Genomic DNA, 16,292 nt, shown 5'->3' on the forward strand with positions numbered 1-16,292 from the left:
ATCTAGAACTGGAAATACCGTTTGACCCAGCCATCCCATTACTGGATATACAGCCAAAGGATTATAAATCATGCTGCTATAAAGACACAAGCTCACGTATGTTTATTAGGGCACTGTTCACAATAGCAAAGACTTGGAACCAACCCAAATGTCCATCAGCGATAGACTGGTTAAAGAAAATGTGGCACATATACACCATGGAATACTATGCAGCCATAAAAAAGGATGAGTTCATGTCCTTTGTAGGGACATGGATGAAGCTGGAAACCATCATTCTCAGCAAACTATTGCAAGGACATAAAAGCAAACACCACATATTCTCACTCATAGGTGGGAATTGAACAATGAGAACACTTGGACACAGGAAGGGGAGCATCACACACCAGGGCCTGTCATGGTGTGGGGGGAGTGGGGAGGGATAGCATTAGGAGATATACCTAATGTAAATGACGAGTTGATGGGTGCAGCACACTAACATGACACATATATACATACGTAACAAACCTGCACGTTTTGCACATGTACCCTAGAACTTAAAGTATTAAAAAGAAAAAATTAATTTTCAAAAAACAAAAATATGCTTAATTTTTCCATCTTAATAACCTTCCTTATACATGTGTATATACATCCATTTGGGATCATGCTCTGTATTCTTTAGTTAGCATTTTATTCTGTCTTTCTGGAGTTGATGGAGGTAGTCATGAGTGTGTCTGTGAGCCCGGTGGAATGCTCACGCCTGTAATCTCAGCCACTCGGTAGTCTGAGATGAGAGGATCACGTGGGGCCAGGAGTTCAAGACCAGCCTCGGCAACATAGGAAGGCGCTGTCTCTACAAAAACTAAAAAATTAACTGGGCATGATGGTATGTGCCTATAGTCCCAGCTACTTGGGAGGCTGAGGCAGGAGGATCACTTGAGCCCAAGAGTTCAAGGCTATAGTGAGCTATGATCACACCACTGTACTACCGCCAGGACAACAAAATGAGGCTGTGTCTCTTACACACACACACACACACACACACACACACACACACACACACAGTGGTTGGATAGGATGAGGGCAATGAATTTCTTGAATTGTTTTTTTCTGAAACATGACTAAAAATGCTATAACCTAGTTTGGTGATTTGTAGATAAAGTAGGATTTTTAAAATCACTTTTCTATATAATTGTGCTGAGGAATGAAATTGGCTTTGATTGGATTAAATATCTGCCTTCTAACCAAAACATAGTCTAGTAGTTTTAATTCAATTATTTATTCCATGTGTCATAATGCCCCAAATAACCAGGCCACTGCTACTGGCATTAAGGGTTGCCAGCACCATGTGGAATAATATACAAATGCAAGGTGAAAGGAATTTCTGCACCATTTAAATTTTTTCCTTTCTCTTAAAGCAGAGCAAAATTTTTGCATCTAGTAAATGAATGTTATGAGAACTTAATTTTGAGAAAAGGCAAGCTTTATTGAATTATAAATTGTAGTGTGCATTTGAGTAAGGTGTACAACGTGATTTGATACATGTATACATTGTGAAGGATTACCGCAATCAAGCTAATTAACACATCCATCACCTCACATAGTTACCACTTTTTTTGTTTTTTTTTGTTTTTCTGAGACAGAGTCTCACTTTGTCACCCAGGCTGGAGTGCAGTGGCGCAATCTCAGCTCACTGCAGCCTCTGCCTCCCGAGCTCAAGCAATTTTTGTGCGTCAACTCTTGAGTAGCTGGGATTGCTGGTGTGTACCACCATGTCTGGCTAATTTTCCTATTTTTAGTAGAGATGGGATTTCGCCATGTTGGCCAGGCTGGCCTCAAACTTCTGGCCTCAAGTGATCCACCCGCCTCGGCTTCCCAAAGTGCTGGGATTACAGGCATGAGCAACAGTGCCTGGCCTCCTTTTTGTTTTATGGCTGATAAATATTCCATTTGATTATATATGCCACATTTTCTTTATCCATTCATCCGATGCACACTTACGTTGTTTTCACAGTTTGGCTATCGTGACAATACTGCAGTGATCATGGGAGTGCTGATGTCTTTCTTGAGATCCTGATTTCAGTGTTTTTGATACGTAGCAGAAGTGACATTCCTGAGTCACACGGTAGTTCTGTTTTTAATGTTTAGAGGAACCTTCTTACTGTTTTCCATAATGGCTGTACCAGTTTACATTCCCACCAATGTAATGTGTATCAGGATTCTCTTTTCTCCACATCCTTGACAATACTTGTTATCTTTTGTCTTTTTCAATTGGTGTGCCATTTAGTTCTTTTTCTTGCCTAATTGACTAGGACTTGGAACATTCTGTTAAAGAGAGGTGGTGAGAGTGGACTCCCTTTTCTTGTTCCTGGTGTTAGGGGAAAAACTTTGAACTTTTCACCATTAGGTATATTGGCTGTGGACTGATCATATATGGCCTTTATTGTTGTGTTGAGGTACATTCCTCCTTTACCTAATTTATTGAGAGTCTTTGTCATGAAAGGATATTTAATTTTGTCAAATACTTTTTCAGATGATTGTGTGATTTTTATCCTTCATTCTGTTAGTTTGGTATATGACATTTATTAATTTATATATTTTGAACTATCCTTGCAAATACCACTTGATTATAGTGAATGATCCTTTTAATGTGCTGTTGAATTCAGTTTCCTAGTATTTTGATGAAACTTTTGCATCTAGTTTCATCGGGAATATTGACCTGTAATTTTCTTTTCTTATAGTATCCTTATCTGGCCTTGGTATGAGGGCAATACTGGGCTTTTAAAATGAGTTTGGAAGTGTGCCTGCCTCTTTAATTCTTTGGATGAATTTGAGAAGAATTGATACTAATTTGTGCTCAGGTGTTTGGTGGAAATCACCCCTGAAGCCATCTGGTCCTCAGCTTTTCTTTGTTGGGAGGTTTTTGACTACGCTTTAGTCTTCTTACTTGTTTTTGGTCTGTTCAGCTATTAATATTTCTTCACTTGTCCAGGTACAGTGGCTTATACCTGTAATCCCAGCACTTTGGGAAGCCAAGGTGGGAAGATCACTTGAGGCAGGAGTTGGAGACTAGACTGGGCAACATAGCAAGACCTCGTCTCTACAAAAAATAAAAAATTAACTAGTTGCAGTGGTGCATGCCTGTAGTTGTAGCAACTTGAGAGACTGAGGCGGGAGGATCCCTTGACCCCGGAATTTTGATGAGCTATGATGGTGCCACTGTGCTCCAGCCTGGACAACAAAGCAAGATTGAATCTCTTTTTAAAAAGTCTTGATTTATTTTTGTTTGTTTTAGTGTTTCAGTCTTGTTAGGGTACATGTTTCTAGAAATTTATCTATTTCTTCTTGGTTATCCAAGTTGTTGGTGTATTAATTTTCATAATGTTCTCCTTGTATTTCTGTGGATCAGTTGTAATGTCTTCTCTTTCATGTCTGATTTTCTTTATTTGAATTCTCTTTCTTAGTTATTCTAGCTCGAAGCTTGTCAGTTTTGATTATCTTTTGACAAACAACTATTATGTTGATTTTTTAAAATTTTCTTTCTGGTCTCTCATTTATTTCTTCTCTTTGTTATTTCCTTCCTTTAGCTAACTTTGGGCTTAGTTTGTTCTTTTTTCTATTTTTTTGAGGTGTAAAGTTAGGTTGTTTGAGATCTTTTTTTTCTTAAAGTTTATTGCCGTAAACTTGTCTTTTCGAACTACTTTGCTGTATTCTATAGGTTTTAGAATGTTGTGTTTTCATTTTATTTGCCTGAAGATACTTTTTGACTCTCTTTTTTTTTTTGAGTTGGACTCTCACTCTGTCGCCCAGGCTAGAGTGCAATGGCACAGTCTTGGCTCATTGCAACCTCTGCCTCCCAGGTTCAAACGATTCTCCTGCCTCATCCTCCTGAATAGCTGGAATTACAGGCATATGCTACCACACCCGGCTAATTCTTAGTATAGATGGGGTTTCACCATGTTGGCCAGGCTGGTCTCAAACCCCTGACCTCAAGTGATCCGCCCACCTCGATCTCCCAAAGTGCTGGGATTATAGGCGTGAGCCACTGCGCCGGGCCTGACTTTCTCCTTTTGATTTCTTCTTTGACACATTGGTTTTGTCTAGAGTATATTGTTCACTTTCCATGTATTTGTGAATTTTTAAATTTCTCTCCTATTATTGATTTCTAATTTTATACTATTGTAGTTGGAAAACATACTTGATAGGATGTTAACACAGTTGGATTTAACACTTAATTTGGTGGCCTGACATATGATATATTCTGGGGAATGCTGTGTGTGTGCTTGAGAAGGATATGTCTTCTGCTGCTGTTGGATGGATGTTTCATAGAGTCTGTTACTTGCTCTGTAACTCTTATTCAGGTCTGACGTTTTCTTACTGATAGACTGTTTGACCTATCCATTGTTAGAAGTGGGGTAATAAAGTCCTCTCTTGTTATTGTATTGCTGTCTGTTTCTCCCTTCAGTTCTGTTAGTATTTGCTTTATATTTTTAGGTGCTCTAAGGTGGGGTGCAAATATACTAATACATTTACAACTGTAATATTCTCTTGATGAATTGACCCGTTTATTGCTGTATGATAACCTTCTTTGTCTCTTGAGACTGAAAGTATATTGTGTCTGATATAAGTAAGCCCATTTCTATTCTTTTTTGATTACCATTTCCATGGAATATCTTTTTCTATCCTTTTATTTTCAGCCTGTGTGTGTCCTTAGAGCTAAAGTGAGTCTCTTGTAGGCAACATGTTGTTGGATACTTAAAAAAAATGTTAGTCACTCTCTATCTTTTGATTGGAGAATTTAATCCATTTAAAGTAATTATTGATAGTTAAGGCCATTTTATTCTCTGTTTTGTAGGTCCTTTGTTCCTTTCTCTCTTGCCGCCTTCCTTTGTGATTTGATGATTTTTTTTGTAATGGTATGATTAATTCCTTTCTATCTTTTCTATGTTACTGGAGGTTAGTTTTCTTTGTGGTTCCCATAAGGGTTACATAAGACATCTTATAACAGGCTGTTTTAAGGTTATAATAACTATAATTACCTACAAAAATTCTACAATTTTACTTCTCCCTCTTTCATAGTTTATGCTATTGATGTCACACTTTACATCTTTTTATATTTGTGTATCCATTGACAAATTATTGTAGCTGTAGTTATTTTTATAATTTTGTCTTTTAACTTTTATACTAGTTAAAATTGATTTATGTACCTCGATTGCAGCATTACAGTATTCTGAATTTGACTGTATATTTATTTTTACCAGTGAGTTTTATACTTTAATGTGTTTTCATGTTTTTATTTACTGTCCTTTAGTTTCAACTCAAAGAACTCCCTTTAGCATTTCTTATAAGGCGGGTCTAGTGCGATGAACTCCCTCAGCTTTTGTTTGTCTGGAAATATCTTTATCTCATCTTTTTTTCTGAAGGACAACTTTTGTTTTTTGTTTTTTGTTTTTTTCCATCTGATGGCACCTCTGACTCCTTGACATTGTATTATTTGTTTCTCAGAGAAGTAAAGCAATTTTTTTTTTCTTTTGAGACGGAGTCTCGCTCTGTTGCCCAGGCAGGAGTGCGGTGGCGTGTTCTCAGCTCACTGCAATCTCCGCCTCCTGTATTCCAGCAATTCTCCTGCCTCAGCCTCCCCAGTAGCTGGGACTACAGGTGCGTGCCACCACGCCCGGCTAATTTTTTGTAGTTTAGTAGAGATAGGGTTTCACTGTGTTAGCCAGGATGGTCTCGATCTCCTGACCTTGTGATCCACCCACTTCGGCCTCCTAAAGTGCTGGGATTACAGGCGTGAGCCACTGCACCCAGCAACAACTTTCTTACGTATAATATTCTTGGCTGGCAATTTTTTATCTATTAGCACTTTGACTATATCATCTCATTCCCTCCTGATCTGCAAGGTTTCGGCTGAGAAATGCACTGATTGCCTTATTGATGGTGGTAATGGTGGTGTGTGTGTGTGTTGGGGGTTTCCTTGTATTATATAGGTTGCTTGTCTCCTGCTGCTTTCAAAATTTCCTCTTTGCCTTTGATTTTTCGGAATTCAATTATAATGTGTTTCAGTGTAATTTTCTTTGACTTGAGCTTTTGAGCTTCATGAATCTAGATGTCCATATTTCTTTCAAGATTTGAGAAGTTCTCAGGGAACAAACATTCATTTAAGTAAGCTAGATATTTCTTCTGTTTTCCTTTTGGGACCTTGATAATGCACATATTCATTCATTTGATGGTGCATCATAGTTTCTGTATGCTTTTGTCATTTTTAATTCATTTTTCTCTTTAGTTTCTCTGGATAATTTTAAACAATGTGTGTTTGAGTTCAGTGATGCTTTCTTCTGCATAACTGGGTTTCCTGTTGAAGCTATTAATTTTTTTTTTTAGGTGTCAGTGTATTCTTCAGTTTCAGGATTTCTGTTTGGTTCTTTTAGAGTTTCTATTCCTTTATTAAACTATTTGTTTTGTTCATGTATTGTTTTCCTGATTTTTGTTGAGTTTCCTGATTTTTGTTTCTGGGTTCTCTTGAATCTCATTGAGGCTCTTTAGGATGATAATCTTTAATTCTATCAGTCATTTCATGAATCTCCATTCCTTTGTGATCAGTCATAAGGACTTTATTGGTTTACTTTGGTGATGTATTATATAATTGTAAACCGAATATATAGAAAACCGAAAAAAAATCTGTAGAAAAATAATTAGAATTAGCAAGAGCATTTAACAGGTTTTCTAGATATAATACCCATATATGGGAATCATATTCCTATTTATATGCCAGCAAAAAGCCACTAGAAAATGTAATTTTAAAAAGTTATTAAAATGATTTATTTGGGAAAAGTTCATTAGCGCATCGAGTCATTAGGTGGAAGGTTGAGGAAAGGTGAACTCTACACGCAGAAGAGACTAGGCTGTCACTGCCTTGACGCACTGGTTAATCTTAGCCTCTTTAAGAGTGAGAAAACCAAGGACCAGGCACAGTGGCTTATGCCTGTAATCCCAGCACTTTGGGAGGCCAAGGCGGGTGGGTCACTTGAGGCCAGGAGTTTGAGACCAGCTTGGCCCACATGGTGAAACCCCTTCTCTACTAAAAATACAAAAATTAGCCAGGCGTGGTGTTGCTTGTCTATAATCCCAGCTACTTGGGAGGCCGAAGCACCAGAATGGCTTGAACCCGAGAGTGGAGGTTGCAGTGAGCCAACATTGTACCTTTGCACTCCAGCCTGGGCAACAGAATGAGACCTTGTCTCAAAAAAAAAAAGAGCTAGAAAACCAGACATTATATTATATGCTCTCAGATGTGAGGCAATGTCAGTTACACAACACCATTAATTATTATTTTTACCTAAAAATGAAAATTGAATATATTCAAGTCTGTAAAGCTAATATTCAGTATCAGCACAAACAAAAAGCAAGAGATACAGAGAAACAAGTTGAATTTTATCATGAAGAAGCAAACATACAATCCAGAATGTGAGTCATTGTGTGGAATAATGGATTTCCTTTAAAAAAAAAATCACTGGCATTCAAAAAGTGTACATTGGAGGAGGTAAGAGACTTTTCTCTAGATTAGTAGGGGATGAAAGGATATAACAAATAAGTACAAAGTATGGGCACTTTTGTATTTTGATTCAAATAAAGTAGCTGTAAAAACTAAACTTTGATACGAATGGGGAAATTTGAATATGGGCTATATTGATATTGAGAAATTAGTTAATTTTGTTACAGTTTACATTGTTGAGAAGTGCTCTTTTTTGGAGATGCATAAGGAAGCATGTATAAGGATGTAATGACATGATGTATGGAATTTTAAATGATGACAAAACGTATAATGTACATAGGAATAAAATATATACACATCTTTCATGGAGGAAAATTATAACGCTTTGTTAGAAGCCTTTTAAGGAGACCTAAAGAAATAGATAAACACACTGACAAGTTTTCGACTTAACAATAATGCAAAAGTGATACACATTCAGTAAAACCATACTTTGAATTTTGATCTTTTTCTGTGGTATGTAGTATGATACTGTCTTGTGATGCTGGGCAGTGGTAGTGAGCCACAGATCCCAGTTAGTCACACAACCAGAGAGTAAACAACTGATATTTTCCAGATTAGGTGCTTTAAATGCATTTTGAACTTAGGATATTTTCAACTTATGGTGGGTTTATTGGGATATAGCCCAATGGTAAGTTGAGGAGCATCTGTAGTATGTTAATGAATTGAAAGATCCAAAAGCATGAAGTTTTTCCCAAACTGATATTGCTTCAGTGTAATTGGAATCAAAATCCCAGAGGCTGCTGTTGGGTTTTTTGTTGCTGTGGTTGGTTGGTTGGTTTGGTGGAACTTGACTGGCTAGTTCTGAAATTTCTATGAGAAGCGTAAAGCGCCAAGAATAGCGAAGACAGGTTTGAAGAAGGAAAAGGTAGGGAGCCTTGCCTTACTAATTACTTCTTGTAAAGGTATAGTAATTAAGGTGGTATAGGTCTGGCACAGAAATATACAAACATAGCCACAAAACAGGTACACATGTATATAGAAACTTTGTACATGGCAATGCATGTAAATATTCCTGGGAAAATTCATTCTAAATACTTGTAAAAGAAAGAAATTTTATTCTTATCTTATACCAGACCCCTCAAAATAGAAGTATGTTCTTACCTCATAATATATACAACGTCGGTTTCAGATGGATTAATGACTACAACGTGAAAGACAAAGTTAACGTCGTTTTAGGGGAATATCTTTATGAACTTGGGATGGACAAGATTGTGTGGAAATGTCACAGAATTGTATATTGTAAAGGAGAAGATTGATACATTTGAAACAATTAAAAATTTTAAGCTGGACATGGTGACTCATGTCTGTAATCCCAGCACTTGGAGGTGGAAGCCAGTGGATTGCTTGAGTCCAGGAGTTCAAGACCAGCATAGGCAACATAGCGAAACCTCGTCTCTACTAAAAATTAGCGGGGTGTGGTGGCACGTGTGTGTAATTCCAGCTATTCAGGAGGCTCAGGTGGGAGAATCACCTGAGCCTGGGAGGTCAAGGCTGCAGTGAGCTGAGATTGTGCCACTGCACACTAGCCTTAGCAACTGAGAGCCCATCTCAAAAAAAAATAAAAAATTGAATTCTGTCAATGAAAAGATGTAAAGATATCATAGACTAGAAGAAAATACTTATATAACATATAACAGACGGATAAAGTATTATTATCTATAATGTATAAAGAATACCTACAAGTCATTAAGAAAAAGATACCTTAATTTTAAAAATGTACAAAAGACACAAATAACTATTTCACAAAAGTGGAAACAGGAATGACCAAAAACTGTATAAGATATTTAGCCAAGGTGGTTGAATGCATTTGACATGCATTTTAAAAGTATAATGAAGTACTATTTTTTTTTATACCCGATTGGAAACATTTAGAAAGTACCATGTGTTAATGGATGTGAAGAGTTATAATGGCCACTGTTAAGCACAGCTAGCAAGAGTATAAATTAATATAGCTTCTTGGAAAATAAAATAAGGTATACCTACTGTATTTCCTAGCAATTTAGTTCCTAGGCCTATACCTTAGAGATCTCCTTGCGCAGGTAAATCAGAGTGCACCTAGCAGCGTTATTTAAAATAGCAAGAAAATGGAAACAACCCAGTTGTGATCTTTGGGGGAGTGGATTAAAATAATTGCCATGTATTATTTCACACCTCAGTGAAAGTGGAGAGGATTAAAAGATACATTACACTCTGAATGGTCTAAGTCTCGAAACCTATTGAAAGGGAATAATACTGAATATCATTCTGTACTAAAAAGAAAAAGAAATAATTATTTATCTTTATAAAGCTCAAAAACATGTAAGCTATAAATGAACAGCTCATATATATATATGTAGCAAAACAATAATAAAAGCAAGGGGATTTTAAACATAAATGTCGAGATATAGGTTGTTCTTATTAATGGAGGATAGACCAATAGTAGAGAGAGGCACAACAGGGAGCTTCAGAAGTGAATATAATGTTCCATTTCTTAAGCTAGGTTTCTAGATTTTTATGTCGTTATTTTCATCTACATCTACATTATATACAGTGTATTGCATGTTTGAAATGTTTAATAATGGTAACATTAGAGTTGTTTTACAAAACTTTCTTTTTCTATCAGCCATTCTAACATTTCCGTGCATCGATGTCAGGAGACTGCTTCCCTGTTTCCAAAATCTCTGACTTGGTTTCTTTTTAGTCATTTCAGATTATCCCATGCCTTTCTTTTGTTTTATGCTTTCATTGTTCTTCATAGAGTACATGCTGAAATACATGTTCTTTATGGGAAAACTTATTTTTGTAAACAAATATGCTCCCGCTGACAGGAAAGAATTTGGAATTGTGGAAAAATTTTACAGTATATATTTATTTGTTGTTTTTCAGTGACTCCTTATTGTCACTGGTGTAAGTCTCTAAATAAACATATTGTTTCTATGCATGCATATGCAAAGCTTGATTCTTCTCCTTCTGTCATTAGGCAAGTGAAAGACCAGAATAAGAAGGTAGCAAATCTGAAGCACAAGGAACAGGTGGAAAAAAAGAAGAGTGCACAAATGCTGGAGGAGGCTCGGCGACGGGAGGACAACCTCAACGACAGCTCCCAGCAGCTCCAGGTTAGAACACAAGGAGAACCGGAAAGGATGGGGTGAAGAGATTTGATCCATCATCGCATGTTGTTTTCCTCTTCATCTTTATCCTCCTCTTTTTTCTCTTTCTAACCCTGCTTGCTGCCTTCCTCTCAGACCAACTGTTTAGCAATGAAGGAATGGCTTTAAATAGAAAATGCAAGTTTTATTCCACAGCTTTATGAGGTCACCTCAGCATAGGAGAAAGTTCATCTTGCTTCAAGTTGATGACACGTAATTGGTAAGTTCAATGACAGTTTAATGAGTGGGTTATATTAGGCTTCAGGGTTGTCAGTGTACTTCTCTGCCAGTTCCGTCCATTACAATGGATTGCTAATCTTAGTTTGTGTCTTTCTTCCTTTTTTCCATTCTTCCTCTTTTCCTTCTAACCTCCCTCTATCTTTCCTTCCTTTCCTCTTTTTAAATATTCAATTTAGCAAGAATATTTTACAGTCATACAGAATGTGACATATAAACTGTATTTTTTCACTTCAGTGGAGTGATCATTGATGCCTAAACCTAATTATTCACAGATTAATTAAACCAGGCTCAATAACAGCAGTAGCAGCTATCATATCATAAGTGCCAGTTAGGTCCTCAGTATTTGAAACTAGGCTCTGGTCATTGGTTTTGTTCTAACCTTCACAGTAATCCAAGTGGAGCAGGTGGTATTGTATACATTTTGCACCGGGGAAAATGGATTCAGAGACATTGCGTTACGTACATAAATGCACACAACTTCCGAATGGCTCAGCCATGATTTTAACTGGGACTTCCTGAATCTGTGGACTGTCCTCTTTGTCTTGATCATAATGCTTCAGAATGCAGGTTTAGATTATAGGGAAGAATACCGTAGATGCGCTGGAGTCTCTGAAACTCATGCTGAGTCTAAGCCACTGCCAGATTGTTTTTCTCTAGTTAACAGTTTCTGATTGGGTCTGATACTGTGTATGTGCCACAATTACAATCTTTACTGGAGAGATTCGGAGGAGTTACTATGCAGAAGCCATTTTGAGGCTTTACAGCAAATACATTTAACATATGAAGAAGACTCTACTTTTTACTTATTTTTCTCATTCCTCTTTTATGTAACTTTTACTGATTATATTTATAGAAAAAGTCTAAAATTTCCTCAAATGCACCAAATTTTGAAAAAAGCAGCACACCAGTTTTTCCTCATCCTTGCCAATAAGTTAATATTGGCAGTTTTCTCCTCTTTCTGTTATTCCTCCTTTTTTTTGGTTAACAAAATACAAATCTGATGAGTGGAAAATATTTCATTTTGTGTTAATTTACATTTCTCTGATTACCAGTGACATTGTTTTTTCAAGTGTTGAATTTTCTTTTGTTTGTTAATGTAATTTAAATCTCTCTTCCATTGTTAGCTTTTCCTCCCATAAATGTTTTGCTTAGTTCATCCCCATTTTGAGAGTATGTATTTACACATAAATACTTGTAAGTTGTTCTGTGCTTTCGTATTTTTACCTTTACTTTTTAATTCATTTTATGGTATTTGTGTGGTGAGGATATTTTTTCTTTATTGCTAACAACTTCACTAGAATGTTTATAGGGAATTATTTCATTGCTCACAAACTTGAATTGATGTCTTTATATTTTATGAAATTGATGATTAGTCTGTTTCTAGGATTTCAGTTTAACCTTCGTTCTTGAACTATGGCCACATTGTTGTTTAATTGTAGAAAATATTTATTTTATGATAAGGCAAGCCCCTCTTTATGTTAACGCCTTAACTGTTTCATTTATCTTCCCCTCTCATCATTTAATGTTTTCTGTTAGCAATCTGTCTTTATGAACCAAAAATACTCTTCTAATCTTCTGTCAGTTGTTTTAACACCAAAAGTGCTTTCATATGTAATCTCTTATTTCCTTTTTATATAAACTAAAAGATAAATAAGATAGATTATATTATTTATATTTTACATATAAGGAAAACTAATTTAGAGTGGATGACTGACTTCCCCAAATTGTCTAAGTAAATGATAAGTATCAAAGTTATGAAAAAGATAACTGATGGCCATGTGCAAGTTACACAGAGATGTAATTCATTCAAATACCGTGAAAAGAGCACTGGACTACAAGTTAGGATACTTAGGATCTGATCTCAGTTCTTTTACTAACTACTCAGTTACTTAAGTATATTTCTGTTTATTTATTTATTTACTTATTTTACAGACAGTCTCACTCTGTCACCTAGGCTGGAGGGCAGTTGTGTGATCTTCCTGTCTCAGCCTGCCGAGTAGCTGGGACTGCAGACCTGTAATTTTTAAATTTTTTGTAGAGACCAGGTCTCACTATGTTGCCTTAGGCTGTTCTCCAACTCCTGGCTCCACACAAACCTCCTGCGTCAGCCTGCCAAAGTGCTAGGATTATAGACGTGAGCCACTGTGCCTGGCCCCGTTAATCATATTTAGAGATCACAATCTGGGTATTAGGGGTACTCCCTACCACTGGATTGTCATTTACAACAACATAATTAAGAAATACAGCCGGGCATTGTGGCTTATGCTAATCCTAGCGACTCAGGAGGTGAGGGATGGAGGATCACTTGAGACTAGGAGTTCAAGACCAACCTGAGCAACATAGTGAGACCCTGTCTCTAAAAAAATTTAAGAAATTAGCCTGGCAGGATGGTGTACCTGTATGGTCCAAGTTACTTTAGAGGCTGAGGCTGGAGAATTGCTTTATCCGAGGAGTTCAGGGTTGCAGTGAGCTATGATTGTGCCACTGTACTCCAGCATATGTGACAGGACAAAACCCTGTCTCTGAAATAAATTAAATAAAAATAAAAGAAGTTAGGAATTCTTGGAGAAATTACTCATTCCAGGATTAGAGCAAGAAATGTACGGGATAAACCTAAATTAGTAGTTCTCAAACATGTGTGCATTGGAGTTCCATGGAGGGCTGTTACAGATTGCTGTCTCCTATCCCTAGGGGTTTTGATTCAGTAAGTTTGGGGAAAGCCCCGGGAATTTGCATTTCTAATAAGTTCCTGGGTGACGATAACATTCCTGGACGAGGAACCACATTTTGAAAAATCACTGCCCTATAGCATCATGTGATACGAAAAATTGAGAACCTGTCAAAGACTGCTGGGGTCATGTAAGGATGGACACAGGAGCAAGAATGAAGGGGCTTTCATTGGCCTAGGACAGACAGCTGGAGCATAAGAAAGACTGATGAGTAAGTTGTTTAAAACAAAGTATTTTTAAATCTGGCAACTTCATGATGAGACTCTAAAAGTACTTTGGAGATTGCTGGGGCACCAGTGCCCTAACACTGGGATTTGCTTTTTAAAATTCCAGTGGTAGTAGGGGAAGCGTTGGCCATTTTTTGATAGGTTATTGAAGCTGAGTGACGGTGACATGGGGTTTATGATATTATCTTCCCTATACTTTTGCATGTTTGAAATTGTCCCTAATAAAATGCTGAAAAAGAAAGATATCACTTAACCACTTGAAACTTTCATATCTCTAAAATGAGTCTTAAGAGAGATGAGACTTCACTCCTTAGACTTTAGTGTGCCTTTCAGTTCTGAACTAGCTTTTTAACCATATTTACATAGCCCTGGAATGGAGCCTTTGACTCTGGCTTCATTTCTTTTTTTTTTTTTTTTTTTTTTTTTTGAGGCGGAGTCTCGCTCTGTCACCCAGGCTGGAGTGCAGTGGCCGGATCTCAGCTCGCTGCAAGCTCCGCCTCCCGGGTTCACGCCATTCTCCTGCCTCAGCCTCCCGAGTAGCTGGGACTACAGGCGCCCGCCACCTTGCCCGGCTAGTTTTTTGTATTTTTTAGTAGAGACGGGGTTTCACCGTGTTAACCAGGATGGTCTCGATCTCCCGACCTCGTGATCCACCCGTCTCGGCCTCCCAAAGTGCTGGGATTACAGGCTTGAGCCACCGTGCCCGGCCGACTCTGGCTTCATTTCTTAGCCAAACTCCTTATTTGTGTTTTCCCTTTACTTGAGAAATATTTCCTATATTTTCCAAGTAACTTCTTTTTTCATATCTTTGCTTGAATTTCATGGAGTTGGTTTCTTCTGTTTTTAAACTGAAGGTCATATACCTTGGCTTTTGTTTAAAAATTATAACTTTTAATTAACGTACTAGAAAAATAATTAATCCATAATATTTATTGTTTACATCCCGCTACATTTTCTTTTAAACTTTAATTTTACTTACTTGTAATACTAATACATATATACACTCTTTTGTATTTTGCTTTTTAAAAACTTTTTATCGTTTAAGCATTTCCGTGAGTTATATGTTTTATATTGATGCTTGTACTACTATTCTCAGCTGACTCCAGAGTTCAGTAGCTTTACACACGTTCCTCTTTTTCTGGACATTACCTAATTTTCAGTTTTCACCGAGCAAATTTGTACAGATGAATTGTACCCAATTTGGTGATTTCTGTTGGTGATTTCTCAGAGCAAACTTAAAGTATATGAAGTGTTGTAGCTTTTCTTAAATTTCTGTTACCAAAGATGAGCTAATTTAGAGAACCCCCAGCAGTTTGCAGGCGTTCTGTTTTCCCCATAGCCACTTCGGTTCTATTTAATTTTCTGCTCATTTTACACATGTATAATGGCGTCTTCAAGTTGTCATATTTCATTTCTTCAGTGACACTGTCCGTTTTTCACATGTAATGATTTATTATCTGAAATTTCCGTGTCACATTTTAATTACATTTGCTACCTATCATGAAGATCTTTGCATATCACCTACTTTGGATTGCTATGTTATAAATGACATTGAGGAATGATGATTGTTGTGTATTTTTTCTCTTTCAGTCATCTTTCTTTTGAAATTTATGATTGTGTTGTTTAAACCTCTTTTCAAAAAAAATCTTTTAAATTGCTTACCTTGTCCTTTCTAGGCTGTTTCTTCACTTAATCTCCCATTTGCAACACAGTTAAACTTATTAGTTTCTTTGAGTTCTTTAGCTGTGTGTATGTGTTTGTTTCTTGTAAGTGTTCATTGCTTTAATGCATATGGAGTTTATTTTATATATCTTATAAAACATAAATTTAAAGTACTCTTTCTTTACCCTGATACCCAGTTCTCCTGGTAGCACTTAGTAAATAGGTATTCTTTAAAAAATTTTTTTAAATCTATTTAATCATATGCTAGATAATCACATAGAAGTTTCCATTTCATTCTAGATTCATTGTTTTGTCTTTAATCCAATTTTTTTTTTTTTTTTTTAAACGGAGTCTCTTTTGCCCTGTCCCCAAGCCTGGAGTGCAGTGGTGTGATCTCAGCTCGCTGCAGCCTTCACCTCCTGGGTTCAAGTGATTCTTCTGCCTCAGCCTCCCAAGAAGCTGGGATTACACACCTGGCTAATTTTTTTGTATTTTTAGTAGAGATGGGGTTTCACCATGTTGACCAGGCTGGTCTTGAACTCCTGACCTCAGGTCATCCACCAGCCTTGGCCTCCCAAAGTGCTGGGATGACAGGCGTGGGCCCAGCCTTTCTGCATTTCTTTTGCACTTTGTTTACAAAGTCAGTAGATCATCTTCAACATCATTAACTTTATCTCCAAACTTTTTTTCTAGGTAAATTTACCAGTTTTTTCAACAAGCTTTGAAATATCATTTGAGTCTCTTTAGTTTGTTAAAATAACTTAAAGAATATTAT

The 16,292-nt window shown here is 36.8% G+C and overlaps 1 protein-coding gene across 4 annotated transcripts in view; it reads left to right on the forward strand.

Moving 5' to 3' along the window:
- The window catches only part of ERC1 (ELKS/RAB6-interacting/CAST family member 1), a 500,457-nt gene that overhangs the window by 193,043 nt on the left and 291,122 nt on the right, over positions 1 to 16,292 (forward strand). For all 4 annotated transcript variants that reach the window (XM_077953260.1, XM_077953262.1, XM_077953261.1 and 1 more), the window contains one exon: positions 10,491 to 10,626. In XM_077953260.1, coding sequence (XP_077809386.1) covers positions 10,491 to 10,626 — 136 coding nt within the window. The remainder of the gene's footprint in view (positions 1 to 10,490; positions 10,627 to 16,292) is intronic.

The sequence above is a fragment of the Macaca mulatta genome, chromosome 11 (genome assembly GCF_049350105.2).
Source record: "Macaca mulatta isolate MMU2019108-1 chromosome 11, T2T-MMU8v2.0, whole genome shotgun sequence".
Lineage (NCBI taxonomy): Eukaryota > Metazoa > Chordata > Mammalia > Primates > Cercopithecidae > Macaca > Macaca mulatta.